The sequence below is a fragment of the Meles meles genome, chromosome 2, assembly GCF_922984935.1.
Source record: "Meles meles chromosome 2, mMelMel3.1 paternal haplotype, whole genome shotgun sequence".
NCBI classification, from domain to species: domain Eukaryota; kingdom Metazoa; phylum Chordata; class Mammalia; order Carnivora; family Mustelidae; genus Meles; species Meles meles.
Window position 1 is genome coordinate 98,554,531 of NC_060067.1, and position 20,985 is coordinate 98,575,515.

At 36.2% G+C, this 20,985-nt stretch overlaps 1 protein-coding gene across 2 annotated transcripts; it reads right to left on the reverse strand.

Moving 5' to 3' along the window:
- Positions 1–1,775: 1,775 nt before the first annotated feature.
- Positions 1,776–20,818, reverse strand: LARP7 (La ribonucleoprotein 7, transcriptional regulator). 2 transcript variants are annotated; one of them, XM_045997339.1, is made up of 13 exons: positions 20,664–20,818; positions 14,336–14,537; positions 13,952–14,052; positions 13,786–13,869; positions 13,497–13,661; positions 13,314–13,407; positions 12,894–13,238; positions 12,666–12,810; positions 10,878–11,026; positions 9,923–10,041; positions 6,687–6,846; positions 6,371–6,462; positions 1,776–2,376 (listed from the first exon to the last, which is right to left on the reverse strand). In XM_045997339.1, exons 2-13 carry the CDS (start codon positions 14,532–14,534, stop codon positions 2,296–2,298), a joined length of 1,734 nt encoding a protein of 577 aa, XP_045853295.1. In that variant the 5' UTR covers positions 14,535–14,537; positions 20,664–20,818; the 3' UTR covers positions 1,776–2,295. The 2 variants fall into 2 exon arrangements, with proteins under 2 accessions (XP_045853295.1, XP_045853296.1); XM_045997340.1 differs by lacking the exon at positions 1,776–2,376 and adding an exon at positions 5,665–5,716.
- Positions 20,819–20,985: the final 167 nt, after the last annotated feature.

The window sequence follows — 20,985 nt, forward strand, 5'->3', positions numbered from 1 at the left end:
AATCTCAGACTAGCTAGGTATTGCAAACTTTGATAAGTGCTTTAGGTTCAACAACCAGTAACAACAGACAATGGCCAACAAGCTAGGGGTATTGATTAAATGCAAGGTGATTAAATAAAATTAAGTCTTGCAGTTAAGAAAGCAAATCCCACTGAAATGCACAAAGACAGGGACCTAAGCAGGCACTTAAAAAAAAGGAATGTGAATAGGAGAATCATCAAGTATAGAAAGAAAAGTATCCCTCATGCAAGGAAATCATAACATCCGCCTTGGGGAACACCTGAAATATACATTCAGTTCAACTCAACTAAACAGTATCTATTAAGCAATTAATATGTGCTATGTGTTAGATAAAAAGGAAATTCACTTACCCAAAAGACCAAAGGTTCACAAAAACCTTGGAAGGTCATTCAAAATTGTGACTTCCCTTTCAAGAACTATCCCAGGTCATCTGGGGCTACTTGTCACATCATTTACATTGTATCATAATTATGTTGGCTTGTCTGTCTACCCCAACGCTGTATACTCAAGGGCAGAGCACCTTACCTTTTCGTTTTATCTCTAAAGTCTACAGTGTCAGTGTCTAATATGTAGTAGGGGCTACATAAATATTCCTTCAATTAAATGAATTAAAGAATAAACAAAAATAAACAAATGGAGTGTTTCCTCTTTCACCTTTTCTGTTTGTCCTAAGGAGTTACCTAACAAAGTATGTAACTTTATTTTATTTTATTTTTTTTAAAGATTTTACTTATTTATTTGACAGAGAGAGATCACAAGTAGACAGAGAGGCAGGCAGAGAGAGAGAGAGAGGGAAGCAGGCTCCCCGCTGAGCAGAGAGCCCGATGCGGGGCTCAATCCCAGGACCCTGAGATCATGACCTGAGCGGAAGGCAGCGGCTTAATCCACTGAGCCACCCAGGCGCCCCAACTTTATTTTTGTTTACTGTCTCTATCTACTGTTGGACTATAAAGCCCATGCATGAAAATTTATCTGATTTGCTTCACTAATATCTCCCAAGTGCTAAAACTGGCCAAAGATAGTTGCTGAATGAGCACCTATATTGTTTTAAAAACTGCCACGGGGAAAATTTCTGAAATTTTGATAACCTTTCCAAAGTCATCTAAAGAGATTCCTCGCTGATATCAACTGAATCCTTGAAACAGACATCTAACTTCTGATTATTCTGAAACATCTGAAGCATATTTGGTCATAATCCTTATAGAAAGCTTTAGCAACTATTTACAGATCTTTCTTTTCCTCCATTTGACTGTGTCTGTTAGATTTCCTTCATGAAGAAAAAAAGGAGTCAGTGGCAACTTGCTAGAATCTTTACTCATAATAAGCTACTGTCACCCCTACTTTTGAGGCGCTAATCACCTCAAATCCTTGGCCCATAGAAATAGTTTCCTGACTTTTGGTCTTCCACAATGCATAGAAAGGGCACCAAAATTAGGCCTACTTCTGGACAAAGCTGATGGAACTACAAATGGTTTATAGCCCAAGAAAATACACACCTTGGCTGTCTAGAGGATGTTTTTGATATTCTGATAAGGGATTAAGATGCTAGTCATGAAAGAACCTGTAGGTTCAGTTCTAAGAAGACCTTAAATATGCTAGGTCTGAGATTTTTCTGAATAAAATGATAGAGAGTTCCGTTATGCCCAAGGCTGATTCTTAGAAGATTTCTTCCTCACCGTGTTCACAGTATCTGGTATTTTGGTTAGAGAAAATCAAATGTTTAACACTTCATTTATGAGAATCAAACTCAATACTTTTAAAGTTTAACATTTTAATTGGAAACAGTTGATATGGCCCATTCAGTGGAAGCTCAGATAAGGAAAGTACGATAAACAGAATGAAATATCACACATAAGTCTCTGTATAAATCAACATGAAAAAAATATCTGAAGAGGAAAAAGCGAATTACAAAATAAGAAGTACAGTGCATCCACTGTCAAATATTTTTTTCTAAATTATGTAGCAGTATTTTTGCAAGTATTATTTTTGTAATATAAAAACAAAATTAATATTAATGTTCAAAACATATTTACTGAATCACTTTGAGGTTGATTTGTATAAATAATTTCAGCAAATAAAATGTTTAATGAAAAACTGTGGTATACAATGTACTTATCCGAAGAAAAAAGTCTTACAAGTTAAAGAACAAAGGTGTTTCTTCTAATTAACATTGGATTCAGAAAAACACTATTTATTACTACCAAAATAAAATGGATTTACTACGAAAAGTTCAAGTATCCAATGAAATCTTAAGAGGTGACCCAAAACTGTTTCTCAGTCATATTCAGAAAACCTAATATGTTTACTTGCTTGTTGAGTCTTCGCAAGTCTAATCTTTTCAGCTTTGGTGATTAACTGTGGAGAAAGAAATTAGAAATTATAAGGTATTGGATACACAAAACAAAAAGATAATTATGAGTAAAAAAAGTTTCACAACTATCCGTTTGAATAAAATTTTTTTAAAAGAGGGAAAGTTAGACAAATGAGATAAATTAAGCTTAGCCCAATCAATTACAGAGAGAATTGTTAAGGATTGTGGTTTATTAAGTATAATAGATTTTAAATCTTAGAATTACTAAAACATTCCCATTTTCCTTCCACATCACTAAGAATTTTTCAATTAAACACAGCCACTCCAGGGGCGCCTGGGTGGCTCAGTGGCTTAAAGCCTCTGTCTTAGGCTCAGGTCACCATCCCAGGGTTCTGGGATAGAGCCCCACATCAGGCTCTCTGCTCAGCATGGAGCCGGCTTCTTCCTCTCTTTGCCTGCCTCTCTGCCCACTTGTGATCTCTATCAAAATGAAAAAATAAAATCTTAAAAAACAAAACAAAACAAAAAAACCCCCCAGCTACTCCATGCTGGCAAATTTTAAGCTTTTAGGCCTGGAGGAAAAGGCGGCTCAGAGGAGCCTGTCTAAAGTTTGGTCAGAAAGAGTGTCTTTGGGGCACCTGCCTGGCTCAGTGGGCTCTGCCTTCCGCTCAGGTCATAATCCCAGGGTCCTGGGATCCAGCTCCACATCTGGCTCTCTGCTCAGCAGGGAGACTGTCCCCCCCCCACCCCCCCTCTCTGCCTACTTGTGATCTCTGTTTGTCAAATAAATAAATAAAAATCTTTAAAAAAAGTACTTATTATTATAATACCCTTACATAAATACTTTTAATATTTTATTTTCATTTTTAAAATTTTAAAAGAAGGTTTTATTATTTATTTATTTGAGAGAGAGAGAGCGAGCAAGCGAGCGCACACACCCATGAGAGAGGGGAGGTTCAGAGGGAGAAGCAGATTCCCTGCTGAGCAGGGAGCCCATGCAGGACTTGATCAGGGACTCCAGGATCATGACCTGAGCCAAAGGTAATCCCTTAACCAACTGAGTCACAGAGGCACCCAAAAAAAGATTTTATTTTTAAGCAATTTCTCCAATCTTAAAAAAAAAAATACAGATTCTAGTTAAGTACTCACTAGAGTTTCATTCAAGTGTTTGGTGACTGTGGCCACTGGCAGGAAGTTACGTTGATTTATTTAATTTTTTAGCTGATTAAACTAAGAGCCTATTCATCTGAGAAGTGAGTCAAAATATGTTATTTATAACTCTGTTCACAGATTTAGTGAATTCTGTCTTTACCTGCTGAATATCTGACCACTGATAATTTGTACAGAAAAGACCCTGGTGATAAAAACATTTCAAATATGCTTTACAAGATAAAGACAAATGAGAAAAGATTCCCTCTGTCTCCAGTAGCTGTTATCTAATTTTACTAATGTGCGCAGAGTGATAGGAAAGACTACAAAGGCTTGGTTTAGCAAGAATGAATGAGACCCTATCTGGCACATATTTCCTTCATCTTACTGATCTTTTGTGAGAACCCACATTTGATTTTTACATGAAAAATACCGTATGTAAAAACTAACACCTTCCTTCACCTACTCCTGTTTTTGTCTTTTAATTCTGTATAAACTGATTGGGGCTTAGGAAACTGTCCCCAGTCTCCCCTGCATCATAAGGTGAAAATTAAGAAGCAGAATTTATTACCATTGCTTTTCTTTAATTCAATACAGGACCAAGTAATGTAACATTACTATGGAAATGTAAAGCTGTCCTATGAGAAAAGTGCTAATGTCATACTTCTGGCTGCTAAATTTTTTTCTAAATATTTAACTTCCTTTAATAAGGTGCTTACTCCCAGTATTCTTCCTTCTCTTCAAGGCTTCTGCAGTTTCTCCTGCCTGTGCCTGGAAAGCTGTGCCTTTGAAGTCTCCTGCTTGCTTGCTCCACTTTCCTAAGGTTTTTCTTAATGTCACTTTCAGAGAACTTCCCAGACAACCTCACTGGATGGAAAGCTATCTCATGATACTCTTTTAATTTGATTATTCTACACAGCATCTGTCATCACCTGACCTAAACTGGTCATATGTAAAGGTCATGAAACCAGGGCATTTTGCTACGATTGGCTCTATCTCCAGTTCCTAGAACAGTGGGCAACAAAAATGAGCAATCAAAAAATAGTAATTAAATGAATTATCAAAAAAGTCAATTGACATACTAATTGTTTCCTCTGAAAAGTCCTGTACAATACCCGCCTTGTGTAGTACCTTATTGTCAAATTGTGATAGAAGCCAACTAGCTACTTTCATAGTTTCAACTAGGATCCTGTACTATTTATGAAACAAATCATGCTAAGAAAAAGCTTGGTGGTACAACAGATAAATGAGATCAGAAAACAACTTTCCAGCTGAGTAACAGAGCTACACATTATGTTCCAAACCAATTTATAAAACTCCCTAGTCAGTGTTTATTTCCTCGCCTTGAATTTAGTTTATGGAGGTCAGATCTTTCAGGGAAACAAAATGACTAATTACTACTTTTAAAAACATATACAACTTAAATGAAACTTCACATCAATTAGAAGGATAACTATTATTTAACAATATTAACAATATTTCATTTTAGTTGTGAGCTCTGGATCAATGATTTTAACATTTAAATAATCTCAAGCAGGCTTTGAAATTAACACCTCATAGACCTGAAAGAGTCTTTGGGGTGGGGCATGCGGGGGGTGTGAGAGAGACAAGGCCTTTCCACCTCTCAGCAAATTCAGTCTGTATTCATGTAAACAGAATTAAGGAAGACCATTAGGAAACCTCCCCCCTAATAATATTACATTCCAGTGAATCCTAGGCAATGCAAGGCTGATGAAAAAGCACTATATTTTTATTTAATAAAACAAATAGAATTAGAATCAAATCAACAAACCTTAAATACAGGAAGTATGATTTTAATTGCTAATGATTCATAGAAGAATGCATAACGTTTCATATTTTTATCTCATAATAAGCATTTTAAAATTTTGGTAATAGTTATTAGTTTTTATGTGTCCTAATTTCATGCGCAGAGCACGCACGCACAAGCAGGCAGAGTGGCAGGCAGAGGCAGAGAGAGAAGCAGGCTCCCCACCGAGCAAGGAGCCTTATGTGGGACTTGATCCCAGGACCCAGGGGATCATGACCTGAGTTCAAGGTAGCAGCTTAACCGACTGAGCTACCCAGGCATCCACTAATAATTTGTTTTTAAAGAATAAACTTGACAGTTCACAAGCAACAGTTGTATGATAAATTACTGTCATTTAAAACAAAATTACCGAGAGTTTTGCTTCAAATTATTTAATGTATTTAAGTTTGCTTCATTTCTTGAGTATTCTAGAGAAAAAGGAATAAAGCTTATCATTGTTATAGCAAACCTTATGCATAACTTTAAAAACTACACTCTCCGGCCTCCTGGGTGGCTCAGTGGGTTAAAGCCTCTGCCTTCAGCTCAGGTCATGATCCCAGGGTCCTGGGATGGAGCCCTGCATCAGGATCTCTGCTCCACTTGGGGAGCCTGCTTCCCGCTCCCTCTCTCTGCCTGCCCCTCTGCCTACTTGTGATCTCTGTCTGTCAAATATATAAATAAAATATTAAACCCCCCCCAAAAGCCCTACACTCTCAAATACATTGTGTTTAACCATTAAGACAACCTTTAAATAATAATTTACAACTACACTACAAAACACAGCAGCTAGAAATACTGTTTAAATTAAACTGCCACCACTGTTACAATAAAGAAAGGAAAACAAGAAGTCTCTAAATTATGTACCCTTATGGGTAAAATAACTCTAATTTCATGTATTTCAAAATCCAGAAAAACAAGTATTCTCTCACAATCTAAAATGCAGTAAATATCATATAAATCATTATTGTGTCTAGCAAAACCAAAGTTATTTTAAGGCTACGCTTTCAGAGAACATTCAACTGAATGTTGAACTTAGGATACCGAAAAATGACAATGACAACAAAAACCAAAAAATGAATTACCTTCTCAGTGCCCCTTTTCTTTTCACGAGGCTGATTAAGTTTTGCCTGCCTATCTACCAAAATCTTCTGCCAATACCTCTGCTCATGGTCACCTTAAAAACAAACAAAAACAATTATCACTGATACATATGAAGAAACATATTCAAGGCATTAATCACATTTCAGTAAAAAAATTGTAGTTGTCTGATTATATTTAATACTACTTTAGCAAATTAGAATATGAAAATTAAACCAATTTTCCTAGGAAACTCAGAAAATATAATACAATCACCCTTCAGTAAGAATTACTTAAAAAGAAGATTCTATGAGTTTTTACCAGAAAGGATCTCGAGGTTCCAGCAGTGTTTCTTTATAATTTCTGTATATGAGTTTATTACAGCTTGAGCATCCTCAGGAGTTTTAAATCTAGCATGGCACTCTGTATCCCCTTCTAGCAAATCAACATAAACAACTTCTGAGATTGCTGCCAATGTATCCTGCATTAGAATTTAGAAAAGACTTTAAATAAATAATAAAAATGGTTCACAATAATCCTAAAAATTATTCCCATGGTTGTGCCAGAATGTAGTATATAAGTCAGCCATATACAATTTAAAATGAGTAACTATCCTACATTAAACATTTCTTCTAAAATATATACAAGTATTTTCTCTTAATGATTTTTAATTTTTAACAAATCTCTACTCCTCGCAAGGGGGTTGAACTCAAATCCCTAAGATCAACAGTGGTACACTCCACTGACTGAACCAGCCAGGCACCCGTAAAACACACGTAGATACTCTTAAAAAACTGATCTGAACAAAATTGGGAACTCTAATCATAACTTTCTTTTAATTAAGCACAATCCTAAAATATTAACTAGAATGGGAACACTGCACAAGGACAACATATTTGTAGAGCAAAGCATCAAGTAATTTCTGCCAACCCTCAAACAAAAAGAGGTTCCAACAAGTCTTGGTGCAGTTACAATAATGAATAGAATAAAAAAACGAAAAATCCACAATGAATTGGTGGACAAGGTGTTTACACTCATCTGTACAAAACCACTCATGACCTAAAATGTTTGAAATAAACATTAAACTTTTTCGAATTCATGAAAAACAACTTTCCTGGGAACCTACAAAAATCCTAGGTTCCAGAGCTGATCTATGGTAATATAGCTCAAAAGCTCATACTTTCTGATGAAATTACTAACAGGTCTCCTCTGAACTAGGAGTCAGGCAGCAAGGAATAGTTCCACCTATAATGCCTGCTGTGAGGGCAAATTAACAGGATTCCTGCATTTCTAATCATTTTTCCCCCAGCAGGTTCTGAGGTGTAAACAATGCAATTATGCAGGAATGTTACACAAGTCTTCATTCATCAACTTCCATTCAGAAAGCTAAAGAAATTACTGGAGGTTCCCATCTTAAAAAAAAGTGTTTTACCCATCTGGCTTCCTTTCCTTTTGACGCAAATTTCAAGCTACAAGGAATTTATACTACTTTCATATATTGGTTTTTAAAATCTGAATTACAGAAAAACCAGAGCAATATGTGAAAATATTATTTGATCATAAAATTAGAAAAGTTTATTAGTTAATAAAGAATAAGCAGTAAAAAACTACAAAGCCAGGGACTAAGTATTAACTCATCCCTACTATTAGCATACTACCCATCAAAATAGGCACATAATAAAAAATGACTGCTAATTTAATGAAGAAATAAGATAACTGGAGAGAAATATACTTGCCAATTCTTCCCATTTCCCTATACACTTTAGTACTCAATTTAAACAGAACACAAGACAAATAACTGGTATGTTGATGAAATCTGAATGTGTTAAGTGGTAATAATAAGTTCTGTAACTGATTTATCAGATAGATTACTATAATTCAAAAGGTAATTATGATATATACATTATAACTTTGGCTAATCTCTGGACTAAAAACCCTTCTTTAAAAGACAAATTAGCCTGGTAATCACAAGGGCAAGTCAGACAGCAGTAACCACCATGTAACTCAGTTTTTGTTCCAGGAAAATGTAAGCAACTGCTAACCTGATTTTATTGTTTTGATGATAATAAATGAAGAATGTTTGATGTACTTACTATTTAGATAATAAAAAGGTCTTTGATGAATATAAAGTCTATGACAATTATTCCCAATAGCAAATTTTGCCTAATTTTACTTTTAAATCTTTTGCAACTTGATTAGCCACAGCATCATTTACATTCTCAATTTTTAACCCTTCTGACCTGAAATTCTATATTGCTACCATACTCTGAAATTCAAGTTGGTAATACCAACTTGGGATCTGCCAAGTCCCTCATCAATATTGTAAACAGAAACTAAATTTATGTGTTAGTGATAGCTACAGGATGTTACAGGATAGAAACAGGATTCCAGATGAAGAGTGTTCAAAAGATAATTACAGTGAGCAACCTCATTTATGCAAGTTAAAATATGTGACTGGTAAGAGTCTATGTAAAATGTAAATATACTACACGATGATGCATGTCAGTGTAACAATTTCAAATATATCTGCTATGCCAAAGGATATTTTACACAAAATTTGTCAATAAGAAAAAAATATTGTGTTGGTACAGAAAGGTTTTCAAAAATAAAAAGAGAAGTAAAAAAAGATTGCATAGTAGTAGATACAATAATTTGTAAATTACATAAAACTTTGCATACGTATGCAAAATTTTTGTAGCTTTTCAATATATTTTAACTCTCCTGTAACTGTTTCACATTTTTAAACAGCACATACTGAAAGTAATAACAACATTTAAAAAAATAAAATTAACAAGCGTTCTTTTCTCCAGAAAAATCCTGCATTTCTCCCAGGAAAAAATTTCAATTTCCAAGAAGACTAATAGACAAAGAGAGTTTATGTTAAAAATAAGCATGTTAACTCTCGTAAATGAAAATAGTTCTGACTCTTTTAGATCACAAAATCTTTCAGAACCTACTGAAAGCTAAGAGCTCTAATGAAAACAAATTACAAACTCTTTAGTTTGCTACAAAAATCAAACAATAGCAGATGATTAAAAGTTCAAAATAATTTCAGATGAACTGTAATGTTGAACAAATCTTTAAAAGGTTTGGCAGGAAGTATTTTCTAAAACCCCTTTTCTCTGAAAACAGACAATGTCCCCTAAGGAAATGATATTACGACAGCATCTTACTATTTTTGTTCTTTTAACTTATAATGTCCACAGTAAGGATTGCTCATTCAACTACACAACAGTCAACCATTTAAGGGCACCAAGAAAAATAAGCACAAAGTGCAGTTCTAGAGAAGGATGTTTCAATTGTACTCATTGCAAATCTAATCTACTGAAGAATTTCAATTTCAGACTTCAGATTTTGCTTCAAGTCAAACACAAGAGTTACTGTGGAATCAAATCAAACACAAGAGTTACTGCGGAATCAAATCCTACAAGTATTATTCCGCATGGGAATAAATTCTATTTTGATTTGCTTTGTTTTCTATAATGCAAAACATTTTCACACAGGTAAATTTTAAAGAGGAAAGAGCAACAACTACCCTTGACACACAAAAGCATTACCCTGACTTGTTTCCTGCCAGGTAGAGGCTCAGTGCTAATGATCTTCACAATCACGCCACTCACAAACTGTGGTCCTGCTGCATTAACCTTTTCCTGAGGACAACCCTCTTCACTGTTTGCTGTTGATTTGAAAAGGAAAGACCAGAAATAAGCCTCTTACACTTAATTTAATACTTAGTATGCCCACTTGAAAACAACAATGATTTCTTAGGCTGATTTAAATAATTTAAATTTACTTAATTTAAATTTAACTGTAAAGTAATTAGGGTAATTGCCATACTGCTTATTGCAGATTACAATGAAATAAAATACCAAAAGTTTTATCACTCTAATTGCAAAGTGCTGTTAAGAGGAACACTTGTAAAACCTTAAACAAACAAAAAAACCGCCCCCTTTCCCTTAACTGAATAAAGTACTTTACTTAATAAAGAAATAAAAAGAGAATACGTAAAATAATCTATAAACATTATGATTAAAATGTGAAAATTTGTATTTTCAACTTATAAGAATTCAAAATACATCTTAATATATTAGGATAAAATTACAGATGAGAAATTACAATTTTTGTTGCTACAAACTAGCTCAATTCATAAACAAGGTACTCATTACAAAATTTGATTAAGAATGCAAATTTAAATCATTAAAAAAGATTTTTAGTCATCTCTACACCCAATGTAGGTCTCAAACACATGACCCTGAGATCAAGAGTGGCATGCTCTTGTGGGCCAGCCAGGGGCCATGAAAAAACAGATTTTATAACAACCATTTCAAATATTCTTATGAAAAGCTTAAACAGCACATTTGGACACCATGACAAATCAGTAATTGTTCTAATAATTACCATTGTATATTTAAGTTTAAAAAAATTAAGATTTAGTCTATAATAAATCAGAATGAGTATGCTAGTATATAAATACAACAAAATGCTACAAAAACTATCATAGCACTGGTTTACTTTTTTCATTTTTTATCTCAGATGTAGTAGGTACTCCGTTCGTTTCCATTTTTGACTCCAACTTTATCTGGGATATTGTTTTTTTTAAGGAAGCCATGCTGGCCTTTTGCAGTGCTAAATACTCTTTTTTCAAATCCATCCATTCGCTCCTGTAATGAAAAGAATGTACTTTTGAAGTAGTGAACAGAGATGAGCAAATAAAAATACCTAAATATATATTCACAGTGTCTTGTAACCACTCCTTCTAACTTTTCCTTCTTTAAACACATACATTCAAATTACTTCTTGAGTTCCAAGTGATCCAGGAAATACGAAAAGGGTAGTTTCCCCTGATCCAACATTCAGATTAAATGTTTTAAATTTGGCAATTTTAATTCTTGAATGTGCTTCATATGTTTTTATTTATGAAAATAAAAGCTTTGAATTAATTAAATAGTAACAATTTGTAATCTCTGAGCGAATAATGGCTGATTATAATTTAAAGATTATTTGTTAAACCGCTTCCAATTTGAGAGATAACATTCCTTAGTATTTACTTGAATCAAAAGGAATTTCTAAGAAGAAAAAAACACCCCATGGAAGCATTTTATTTATTTACATACATTTAACATGTAGATGTTTCTTCAAACAGCTTGAGCTTCTCCAGATAGAAACACAATGCCTCTCCAGGCTCCACAGGAGCACTCATTGTTACTCTAATCTATGCCATCAAACAAGCAGATAGGGGATTTTTTTTTTTTTTAAAGAGGAGATATCTTGTGGTAATGGTCTTAGCAGTTATTATTGACATCTGTATACTTCAAAAAAAAAAGTATCCAGACCCACCCAGGATCATACATTCCCTGCAGCTGATACATTAGAATAACAAAAACCTCTTGTAATGATTCTCTGAGATAAAAAGGCAGAAGGAATTCAGCAGTTAAGAATAGTATAAATACAAGTGCCCGAAGTCCTTGCCTTTTAACCTTCAAGAGGATAGATACGGCCAGAGTACCCAGAGTACGAGTCTGGAAAACTACGAAAAACTTTCCTCTCAAAGGTATAGTATTTTACATTTCTTTTTAACCTTGGCTTTCATCCCTTCATTGAATTGGAGTCTCTTTAACTTTAACATGGAAATACTTTCTTTTTCTTTTAAAATAGTAAGTGCTTCCATGTTTTAGTAGAAGTGAACCCAAATTATTCCTCCGAATGTAAAACGGCAAGTTGGTTTTAATTAACAGAGCCAAGGGGATTCCCCTCTGCTTTAACATGGGGGTACATGCTGTGTAAAACAAAAAGTAAGTGCTTCCATGTTTCAGTGGAGGTGTCTCCAAATGGACACAATTTTATTTTAAAACTTACTTTACAGGTTCAGGATCACAGTTTTTCAAGACTGGGCTCCCCACCACTTAAACGTGGATGTACTTGCTTTGAAACTGAAAAAGTAAGTGCTTCCATGTTTTAGTGATGGTAAGTCTTACTTTTACATTTTTATAAGTATTTGGGAAAACCTCATGGACTTACTTGCCTGTCTTGTGGGTATATTTAAGCTGTTTAAGTCTGTTAAGGAACGCCCTCTACTTTAACATGGAGGCACTTGCTGTGACATGGTAAAAATAAGTGCTTCCATGTTTTAGTGTGGTGGTTCCTTTTTAATCCTCTATTGCGTTGAATCTGTAGTCTGCAGATCTTGGCTACATGCCATGACTGTTGCTAATATGCAACTCTGTTCAATACAAATTGGAATTGCACTTTAGCAATGGTGATGGAGACCGTCAATTTTCAACAGTACTGTAATCTCCTTACTTTGAAAGGACTCTTAATGGTATAACCTCTTCTCCCATTTTGTGCCTCTCTTTGTGTTTCTTCTTATGCTTCCTTTTTGCTTTTAAAAGGGATCCATCCTTTACATCTCCAGTATCCTTTTCCTCTTCAGTAGAGACTTCTAAGTCTTGAGATATTAAAAAAAAAGACATAAGTTTTAGGTTTAAGAAAACAAACTTTATCTGTCATTTACCTTACGGTTTCTGATACCTTTGTTCTCTTTGGAAATTTCTGCATCTTTTTTAATGTTGTCTTTCTGATTAGTTTTCTTTACTTTTGGCTTGGGAGTTGGGTATTCTGCTTCAGAGATACTTCTCTTCCTCTTCCCTGTTCTGACTACAGGTAAGCCGGAAACTTCCTGTTTTTCCCGTTTTTTCTTTTTTTTTGAGGGCGGCTTTTGAGGTTCAGTTGTCTCCACTTCTGATCCCTCAGACGTTGTCCTCGATCTTTTCATTTTACTGTTGCTCTCAGTTGTGTCCATATTTGACTCTTTGGTCTGCATATTGTCTTCCTTCTTCATTCGGCCTTTCTTCTTCTTCTTCTTTTTCTTTTCTTCTGTAATAATACTACCATTACTTTTCATTTTCCTACAAGTACATTTACTGTAACATTAATATTTAATTTAATTACCTGATACGCTAAGCCCAGGAATGGGCTTATTTTTTACTGTCTTAGGAAATATACCCGGTTTTCTTGGTGCTTCTTCTGGTGGGTTGTTAAGAAACTGAAATCAATACATTAAATCATTTAATTTTGTTACTATTTAAAACAATTGCTAATTTTTGCCTTTCTTTTTTTAGGTTCTGGACCTACCTCAATAGCTTTTGCTGCTTGTTCTTTTGTTTCAAATTCCACAAAGGCAAATCCCTTTGGATCTCCAGTAGATTTATAATGTGGTATGCTTATATAAACAACATTGCCACATTTCCCAAATACTCTTTCAATCCAACTGTGATTAACATTTTTGGGAAGTAATTCCTGTAGTATATTAGAAGCAATATTAAATACAAATACTGTCTCGGTCAATAAATTTTTTTATAATATAAAAATGTTTTTGTTTGTCATTTGATCGCTAGCTTTGAGTTTTTCTTAAATGGCTTACCACATACACTGTCCGTTCATCCTCATCCTTTGGTCGTTCACCCAGTGGCTTTTTTCTCCTTATTCTGGTGCCTTCTAAGTCCAGCTTTGAAATGAGTATATGAGGTTAATAAGTTTAACAGTTCTTAATCTCTTTTTACCTCTACAACAGATGGAACAATTCTTACCTCTACAACAGATGAACTTTTTAGTGCTCTGGCTATTAACTTTCCATCTGTGGTCAATTTTTTCATTTTGTTGAAAGACACGAGGAGTGATATGTCAACATCTAACAAAAGTTAACAGAATGTAAGGTCATGCATTTACGTAATTAAATCTGCCTCTCTATAAAGTTTTTGGATTTGGACTCAAAATGCCTTGTATGAATTTAAAATAAAAACAAATACTTGAGAAGAAATTACTATTTAATGCTAAACTGAGCTTATTTTCACGTGGAAATATAAAAACAATGTGCAAAATATGATAGACTATGTCAGTTAAGTAGTAACAGTATGGTTACACATTGTATTACATAACTATAAACCGGTTCCATTGAAGGCAAGTAAACTTACAACCATCTCTGGACTTTTCTATTTGCTCTCGAAGAAATCTATCCTTGTGAAGATTTGCATCTCCAAACCAGAAGTCCACTTGCTTAGCAATATCTGCAAGCACTTGCTTAACTCGTGACCGTTTCTTTTTTTCTACTTCTTTTTTCTTTTCAGTACTTTCTTCCATTGATTTCTCTTGATTTCCACTTTCAGTTTCCATTCTCTTTAATTGAAAAAAGAAAAAAAGGCAAATATTTTAGTCCCAAGTGATGAGCATTTAAATCGCCTGAGGGCTCAACAAAGTTGGCTGGCTGAGTACAAAGTCTGGGGTAACAGTTGCAATTTGCTGTGGAAATTCTCATTGGCCTTATGGTTTTTAAAATTTTTTGGATCTTTAGTCTTCTTACCTATTTGCTTTTTATTGGCCTTTGTTTTTACTTCATACATACATCATACAAATCATAGGTTTACATTTGCACTGCAGGACCAGTCAAAGTTGTAAGATTAAGGGATTCAGACATTCTCCCTCTCTGGTATATTTTTAAATATACAGTCTCCAGTGGCCCCTGGGTGGCTCAGTCGATAAGCATATGCGCAGGGGAATGGGTGGAAGGAGAAACTGGCTCCCCGCTTAGCAGCTAACCCTAACTGACTGAGGCAGCTAGGTGCCCCTTAACTTCTGTTCACTAGAAGCAGAATTCAAATGGTAAGCTACAGGACTGGCTTTTTCTTTTCCAGGGCACCTTCCCATTCCAATGCTCTATTTCCTGGAGAGCAATTCACAAGCCCTTCATACCTTGCACGCCTCTTTGTTCCCTCAGCTCCAGCCATACTGGTCTCTGGCTATTCCTAAAATTTGGCTGGCCAATCTTCAACTTAGGGCCCTCTGGATTTGCTGTTTTCAGTTAAGCCTAAATTACATGGCTTGGTGTCACCTCAATGAAGTCTCCTACCATAGCTGTATTTAAAACTGCAAATTTCCAAACAAAATGATACTCTATCTCCCTTGGCTTCTTTTTTTCCCATTGCATTTCTTTTAACATTATTATACAATTAACAAAATCATGTTTCTGTTTTGTTTAGTGACAATCGTCACTCAAAAACTTACTGAATAATTGTAATCTTCATTGCATTGCTAGAGGTACATACACAAAAATAAGCAAACGAGCAAAGGCTTAACATATGGCGTAGGATGGTGCAGGCCTGTCTGAGAAAGACACCTAAACATGGTTTTCCCATACTGTATTTCCCAGGCTCCCATGATACGGTATTCTTGGACACAGGAGAGTTAAGATGTACAGGGAGAGTTTTTTCCGACTCTTGTTGCACCCCAGTGGGAGCCACTCTTAGTTGGTATGCAGGCCTTGTGCCTGTACAACAAGAGTGACACTGGAGATGGGTGAGAAACAGGGGCTAAGGCTTTTACATATCAAGATGACCTAAAACACTTGGGCCCTTATCACACATGTTGTTATAGGTAAAGGGGGGAAAAGTAGATTTAGATTAATTGCGGAGTTTGGATAAGTGCTGGGTCTGGAACTCCAGATGAGATGAAGATGCCGTCCCTATTATCTATTCTGCCTTGTATCCTTCTCCTGCCTTTTTTTTTTCTATTTAAAGATTTTATTTATGTCATATTCATCAGAGAGAGAGAGCGAGCGCGTGCGCACACACACGCAGGGAGAATGGGCAGGCAGAAGTAGAAGCTGGCTCTCAGCTGAGCAAGGAGCCTGATGTGAAACTTGATTCCAGGACTCTGGGATCATGACCAGAGCAGAAGGCCGTCGCTGGACCCACTGAACCACCCAGGGGTCCCTGCCTTGTATCTTTCGTTAACACTCAATACACATAATATGAAAGCCTATTTGTATCTGTTCACCCTGTCAGTCAGAATCAGTTACTCCAGCAGCAACCCTGCAGAGATTAACAGAAATATAAAATGTGTTTCGAAGGAACATCCAGTTAAGAGTACAAAGCCATTAATGCATTTTACTTCAAATCTTCAACTAAACATGCATTGTCACCAAAATCAACCAAAAGAGTGTTCTGGCACTTTTAAAACAGGCTGCAGTAGATTAACCAAGTGCCAATTTTGAAAACATGCAAGTAAAGACAGATTTATTGAGATGCATATAAAATGGGGCTACTCATCTGAATTAATCACTCAAAAAAAACAATTAGGTGTCATTTAGTGCTGCATAACCATATTCCTCACCCCATATTCTCCCTTCAACCCATCCTGTCAGGCTTCCCTTTCTAATATTCTAGGGAAACTGAAAACAGTGATCTCCACTGACTACTGGACCTCTCAGCAGCAACTGCAGTTAAACTTTCTCCTTGAAAACATTTTCATCTGGCTTCCAGGAGAGTTCCCCTCTTTCTCAATTTCCTTTTCTGGACCATTCTACTTTGCTCTACCTTTATAAGCTCCCCACAATTGCATTCAGTCCTGGGTTCCCTTCTTATCTCCACAAATATCTTTTATGAGAGTCTCCGGCTTTAAGCTCTTCAGCTACATGCTAATGTTTCATGAATCTGTATTTCCCAGTGCTGACTTCTCCCATTAGCTCCCCCCATTCCAATACCCAATTGTCCATTTGACATCTCCACTTATTTACCTTAAGTATTTCTTTTATAAGAAAATGACAAAATTGAACTCTCAAATTTTAACAAACCTGTATTTGCCTTGTTGTCCCATCTCAGAACACACCAATCACAATACTGCTGAGCCAAAAATTCTGAAATCCTTTTCCTCATACGCCACAACAAATCCAGGAGCACTTTTGTTAGCTCTACCTTTATAAAATATATTCTGAATAAAAATACTTTTTATTTCTTTTATTACAACCTCTTGGTCCACACTATTATTGCATCTTGCCTGAACTACTGCAAGAACAGTGCAACTTGTGCTTGTGTCTACTCTTCTTCCATTATCATCAATTCTCCAGATAGTATTCAGAATAATCATTAAATATGTAAATCAGGGCTGGTCAATCTCTGGGACAAAATCCTTCAAAGGTTTCTTATCGTACTCAAAATCCAAGGCCTTACTCTGGCCTATTTGGCACTATTCGATCTGGCCTTACGGTTCTTCCCAACAGGCTCACTCTAACTATGATACACCATTCCTTAAACATGCTAAGGCCATGCCCATTTCAAGGCCTTCGCCCTTGCTATTCTCTTTACCCTCTCCACTACATCTGTAGGGATTACTTCTCTGTTCATTCAGGTCTCTATAAGTGTCATTTTCTCAAAGAGGCCTTTCTTTCAATCTAAAACATTTCTGCCCTGATAATCTTAACCCTACCCATTCTGTCACCACTTTGTATCCTTGTATCCTACCTGTAAGTACAATTTTACTGTCTAACACACTAGAATGCAAAAACCATGAAGGCAAGTACCTTAGCTTGATCACAACTGAAACATTTGTTAAATAATGTATTTAAAAGGATCTCATACTGCAAAGTGTTATGCATTTCAAGTTTTTTTTTTTTTGAGATTTTATATCTTCATTTGAGAGAGAGAGTGCACAAGTAGGGGGGAGGGGCAGAGAGAGAAGAGAAGCAGACTCCCTGCTGAGCCCTTGGCCCCACATGGGGCTTGTTCCCAGATGGAGGTTCAGGACCTGAGCAGAAGGCTGACCATCTGAGCCACCTAGGCACCCTAGCATTTCATGTTCTTTCGAAAGAGGTAGGTTTATAAATAAAATAAAATAGAAATACAAATTATCAATACAGCAAGATCCAGGGCTAACTTTTCCTTTTGCAAAAACTCCAAATCATAAAGGACAGACTACCAGCTTTCCAATTCCTTTCTTTGTTAGAACCACCATCTAAGGAAATAGAGGATGGAACTGCAGAAGTGCAGAAAGTAAAAATTTTCCTGAAATCAGATTTTTTCATCATTCTCATCTCAGAGACTTTCCTTCATACCCTAAAGATTATTTTTGTGACTTGGAAAATTAAGTTCTAAAACTCTTGCCTAGTGTACCTAACATGTTTGCAATTTGTGATTTTAAGGAATATATTCTGTAGATAATCAAATATACCTTCATATATAAGAGAAAGATATTGATTCACACAAAGCAACAAGATATGGCACAATTAAACTTTCCAATGCAAAGGCTGTGGGGGGTGGAGGGGGTCAGAAGTTACTTTTGTTAGTCAAGATCCTTTAAGTCTACTTTCTCACACACTTGATAAAATGTAACATTATTACCATTTTATCATTTATCAATCTGTCACTAAGTCCTACCAATTCAACTTCTGGAATGGCTTTTATCTCCTTCCAATATTTTCCACAACTGTCACTATAATATGGGAACAGTTTATAAACACTTCTAGAGGTCGTTTATCCTTCTCATAAGCTGTGTAACTTGTCTAAAACACAGATCTAATTTTATAATTTTAATGTTAAAACTTTCAAGATTAAAAATTCCTCTGCGCCTATTTATAACATAATATGTAAGTCTAAAAAACAGAATAGGGACATCTAACTGTCTTTTAAACAGGGGCTTTATTTTTTATTTACTTATTTTCTAAAGATCTTATTTATTTATTTGACAGAGAGAGATCACGAGTAGAAAGAGCGGCAGGGGGTGGGGAGAAGCAGGCTCCCGGGCTCCCTGCTGAGCAGAGCTCAAAGCCAGCCCTATCCTTGGACCTGTGCTGACCTCACAGACTCAACGCACTGAGCCACCCAAGCGCCCCTAAACAAAGGCTTTAAAGAAACAGTAAAAGTACTGTGTAAAAATGCCAGTTACTTTACATATATTGTTTTAAATCCTCACAATTACAATTTAGGTGGTGTCTTCCAACCTTCTTTTTTTTTTTTTTTACAGAGACTTAAAGATTAAGTGAACTGGACAAAACTAGCTGGGTTAAAAACAAGCTCAGGTAAGCAAACTAACTCTGGTAAGTTTGACTCCCTCATATTTGCCTACCTTTTGGTAGAACCTTTTACAGCCTGTCATGATGCATTCTATTTCTGACTCAGATATTCTTAACCTAAAGTCCATGGAATTTTGGGTGAGTTTCAAACATTCCTGTGAATTCTGTGAAACTGTTAAAAGATAAATTTTAAACAAAGGCATTTAAATATAAATTGATTTAAAATGAATACATGTCAGATATTTTATTTAAGTAATTAATCGTGGAACTAGTTTAAGTGTTGCAAACTGGTTTGGGGAGGGGGCCCTTAGCTTGCTCAGTCAGTAGAACGTGAGACTCAGTCCCAGGGCAGTGAGTTCAAGACCTAAAATGGGTGTGAGGCCTAGTTAAAATAAATAATTAATAATTTAAAAAATATTCCATTAAAAAAACTATCAAGAACACTGAAAGAAATTTGTTAATAGGTGCAAAACTGGTTAGAGCAATAACTGCAAAATTGATTAATTAATTGCAAGACTACTTTCCATTATAATCATTTCCCACAACTTACACAAATGTAAAGTAACTCAAAGACAATGAAAGAGATAACCTGGAAGAGTGAGCTAGACAAGATATCTAGTATTTCTTTTTCTGGCCGTTTCAAGGTGTTTCACAATTTCCCAACAAAATTACATGTAAAATGTCTTGACATGTGTATGCATCTTCCTGGGAAGCTCATCCACAGCCTTTATCATTTTTAGAGAAAATGATGTGTCAAAAACGTTAAGTCATTGTTCTAGTCATGGCTGACCATTCAACGGCACCAGAACACCCTTGTCTGTGTGTCTTTGCTTTTTTGAATTAGTCTTGTCTTACCTGCTTTAAAAACCCCTATTCAATTTTCAAGGCCCACGTGAAATGGCATCTGACATGGAGGTTTCCACCACCATGTCTCCCCTAATCTGTCTCCTTATCCATTTTCCCTCATTTTTGGGGGCGCTCAGTACACTCCACTCGACACTTATAGTTTGTTAGTTCCCTTCCGTACCTGGATTTTGGATTCTTTGATAACAAAAACTAGAATCCTGAAAAAGAAAAGGGCTAACTGTAAAACAAGTCCTCACATTCGCTATCTTTTGGCTGCCAAGGCTCAGATCAACGAAGGCAATTTCACACTGGCCTGCGGCCGACCTGGGCACCCATCCTTTCCCAAAGGGGCCGCCAAAAGCCGGGCGGGCCCCCAATCTCCCATCGCCGGACAATACGCGCCCCCAACCTCTGAAAACTGGAATTACACGGGCCGCCAAAGGACTTCTGCGCGTGCGCATAAAGAACTAGGCCAAGCAAACTGATGGGTTCGTGGGAGGGGACGAAGTAAAAGCGACGAAAGATGATAGAATGAACTGGGTTAAAAAGGACTCAGAGGAACTGAAACCTCAGTCAACCTTTGGGACACTATCTATGGTTTACTTGAAACTTACTCGGTTCAGTTCCCAAAATACGGGGCCGGTGATTCCGTCCTTCACCTTTGTCGCCTCCGGATCCTTATAGTCCTGATTTCCGCGTCATAGGGTGAGCGACACCGTTCTCCGGTACGCCTTGGAAAAGACGAGCACGAATACTGTGCGTCCGTAGATTACGTCACAGGCGTGAGCTGGCGCAGAGGGCGGTGCGTCGGATTACCCGGCTGGCCAAAGAGGCTCGCAGACAATGAAAAGTTTGATTGGCGGTTTAAAATCGCCGGTTCTGGTGGGCGGGCTGAGAGGTGGGTCCTGATCTGGTGTGGTCCCGGTTTAATGACGT